The sequence below is a fragment of the Lepidothrix coronata genome, unplaced genomic scaffold (genome assembly GCF_001604755.1).
Source record: "Lepidothrix coronata isolate B3197 unplaced genomic scaffold, Lepidothrix_coronata-1.0 Scaffold1986, whole genome shotgun sequence".
In the NCBI taxonomy this organism is placed as follows: Eukaryota; Metazoa; Chordata; class Aves; order Passeriformes; family Pipridae; genus Lepidothrix; species Lepidothrix coronata.
The window spans coordinates 1-3,111 of NW_016692166.1; the positions used below are offsets into that span (position 1 = coordinate 1).

Below are 3,111 nucleotides of genomic sequence, written 5' to 3' on the forward strand. Positions count from 1 at the left end.
GACTCTCCAAGGATGCAGCTTCTGCTATGGGTAATTATAGGCATGCTAAGTCAGTAAGATAACTTTATGGGCAACAGCTGGGTGACTGGGGAGGTTGTGCTGGGGGCTTGTTTCTCTCCTCCTTCCTCTCTTTTGGGTTTGTTCGTTTTGTGGGCCACCTCTTGGTAATAATCAGTTTTGTTGAGCTTTCAATGGTGTCATGGTTTCAGGCTTCAGTATGACCCAAACCCTCCCTAATAAAAGGAGAGAGACTGTTTTATTTCTGGAGAAGAAAAAACTCCACCCCACAAAAAAGCCTCCTCCCAAACAACAAAAAACCAATCAATTACCAATTTCCCAAATAATATAATATCTCCTCCCTCTATGCACAGTATATCAGTAATTTTACTGTGATATTACTGTTTGTAGCAATTAAATAAAGTACATAATAGGTCAATCATAGAGCTCTCAATGATCATCTTTACATATTAAAGTCAACAAATGCACTCACAAAACAGCTTGAAGTCAGCAGCATTTGTAAGAGGGTTCTCAACCCATACTCCCTTCCAGTCCTACAGTCACTTGAATGTGGCATGTAGCTTTCTGTCATATTTTTTACTCCTGCCACCTCTTTTAGTTCTGTGCGGTAGATATCAGATACCAGATAGTGAATAAATACAACCTAATTACAACTAAGTCAAGGGAAGAGAAAGGGGAATAATCAGTAGGCCACTAGAGACAGTGCTGACACTAAGTTTTTGGCAGGAAAAGCATTACTGTAGAAAACTACACAGCTGGGAGTTACTACCAGAAAAGTGTTATGCATCTTCCTTCTGGAAAGCAAATCGTTAAGATTCTTAAAACACCTTTGGTAAGCTTGGGACAGAGCAGTCGACAAGTTCTACACCAATTTGACTGAAACCCTGGGACTGAGGACAAAGTATGGGTTCATGATACTACTTCCACTAGACCTCAATGAAGACATTCTGATGACACTGTCAACCACACAAGAGTATCCATGAATACAGTGACATCCAAAGTGTGCTGTTTCCACTGAATGATACTTGGTGAACGCTTAAGGTGACACACAGGTCAGCTGTAAGGATTTTTCTCTTTCTCATGTAAACAAACATTTAAGGCTGAAACATTCCAGGATGTCAAGAAACAAGCAGATTTCCACAGTGACCTTGGAAAATATGAAAGGCTAACAAAGTATACAGAACCTCAGCTTTTTGATTAAAGGCTTTGGCTTCTAACAGCCTAGAATAGACAAATAGTACCTTTCTTCAGCATAAGAAGCAACTGGAATAATATCCTTTTCCCAGAAATCTTTGGAGCTTTATTTACTGAAGCCAAGTAATAAATGGTTTTCTGATCTTTGCTTTTTCTTTTTAAGAATTCCCTGAAGAGGGATGAAGGTACTTATTTTTGTTGATATGAACCATGTAAACTCGAAGATTCAACAGTGTCAGGAACTATTACTACTTAGCTGTCTCCTTTTAGCTTACAAAGTCTCTCCTAAGAGCCTGAAAACTGATCTGAGGTTCTTGTACACCTCAAGCTGAGTCAGATGCATCTGACTACACCACAGCTTGTGGAGTATAAGGATTTTGATGATGGAAATGAGAGGGCTGTAGTCAGCATGGTCTGCCTTAGCAACAGGTCATTATGGTTGACCTTGACTTTCAACAAGCACATACCAATCCTCATTTAGGGGAAAGGAAGAGAAGGAATAGTAAGAAACCCCTGAAGGCCACACAGAAAATACAGTGCATTCCTAGAAAGTAGAATAATTTTGCTGTCTAGCCAGTCCTACAGCAGAACCCATTGCACTGGTCTTCTCTCACCCCTGAACAGAAGAGTGCCTTGTAGCCAGAGACTGCCAGCTCTCTCTTGTGCCTAAATAGTGCAAAGGGGGGCTGTGCAGACACCTGGTCTGTGTTTACCAATACACTGAGCTTTGTGTCAGGAAGCAGAATTTAAAAACACTTCTAGGCAGAGCCCAAAGAGAGTATCCTCTCCTGCGCTTAAAGCTATACCCACCAACACTAATTCCAATTCCTTTCTTCTATTGTAATACAACAACTATATTATTCTACTAACACAACGAACCAGGGAAATACCTGAAGGCCCAGTTCCAGAGAAACTTTCAGAAGAGTGATGTCTGGCAAGCTGTCCATGAGTGTTGCTATTTTAAATGCATCCTGGGCAAGTTTGAAGATGTGTGATGAGGAGTGTATATTTTTCTGGATGGATTCTAACACTGTTTCCAGTCTCTGAACATCACCTGCAAGGTGTAAAAAGAATGACCAAAATAGAACATGATCCCAAAACACCCAGAGATGCATTATAACTGAGCTTGTGATTGCTGTGCAATAGTATGATGTTTCAGTTATATACATCTTGTTTTTAGAAACCTTCCATACTTAATCACAAACAAATGAAAGATATGCACCCTTTTTGTTGCACACAACTCGTCTAGTGTCTGATGGTGTTAGGACCAGAAGTCATTTTGATTTCTGAATTTTAGAAGTGATTTGTTGACTCTTAGGTCTCACAGTCAATGCCATATGTCAGAAAAACAAAAAGCTGTCTCATCAGACTCAAACCAAGGTCATCTAGATACCACCTAGCTAGCTTAACTACTAGAAAATTATGTGACAGGTTTAAGTCAGTTCAGTTTGTTGTACCCATTTCAAGCTCATGTCAGATTGTGATTTGGATTCCTAAATACTAGTTTTATAATCTGTTTACTCCATGCAATATTAAAAGCATACATTTAGTTCAGTACATAACTGACAGCAACGTACCTTTGGCTGCTGTCAGCATGGTTGACGCCAGCTCACACTGCTGGGATTCGATGTGACTTAGGGTGAACCAGCGGGGATACCGGTTTGGAACAACAGATGCAATGTGGTGAGGGCGGGACATGTCTCCTGAAGGACTTGTAGATTCCAGTACCAGCAACCTGAAATATGAGAGAAATAATAATAATGGCCAGTCTTAACAAGCGAAGATTTGGGAAAGGTCATTGACCCTTCAAGCCTGCGCAGTGGATTTTTTAGGTGAGACACAGCGTGCGCTGAACTGAGCCCACCCTTTAATCCTGAGGTTCATCTGCCGGGGCCGAGC

General features: G+C 40.8%; 1 protein-coding gene across 1 annotated transcript; it reads right to left on the reverse strand.

The window, feature by feature from the left end:
• Positions 1–1,878: 1,878 nt before the first annotated feature.
• On the reverse strand, positions 1,879–2,946 carry LOC108491853 (zinc finger SWIM domain-containing protein 6-like). Its single transcript, XM_017803654.1, has 2 exons — positions 2,790–2,946; positions 1,879–2,266 (listed from the first exon to the last, which is right to left on the reverse strand). The coding sequence occupies exons 1-2, from the start codon at positions 2,908–2,910 to the stop codon at positions 2,070–2,072; spliced, it is 318 nt and encodes a 105-aa protein (XP_017659143.1). The 5' UTR covers positions 2,911–2,946; the 3' UTR covers positions 1,879–2,069.
• Between the last annotated feature and the right edge of the window lie 165 nt (positions 2,947–3,111).

Coding starts and splice junctions, on each gene's coding strand:
- LOC108491853 (XM_017803654.1), bottom strand. CDS start 2,910: ATGTCCCGCCCTCACCACATTGCATCTGTTGTTCCAAACCGGTATCCC. Junction 2,267..2,789: donor CATGCTGACAGCAGCCAAAG/GTACGTTGCTGT, acceptor TACACCTTGCAG/GTGATGTTCAGAGACTGGAA.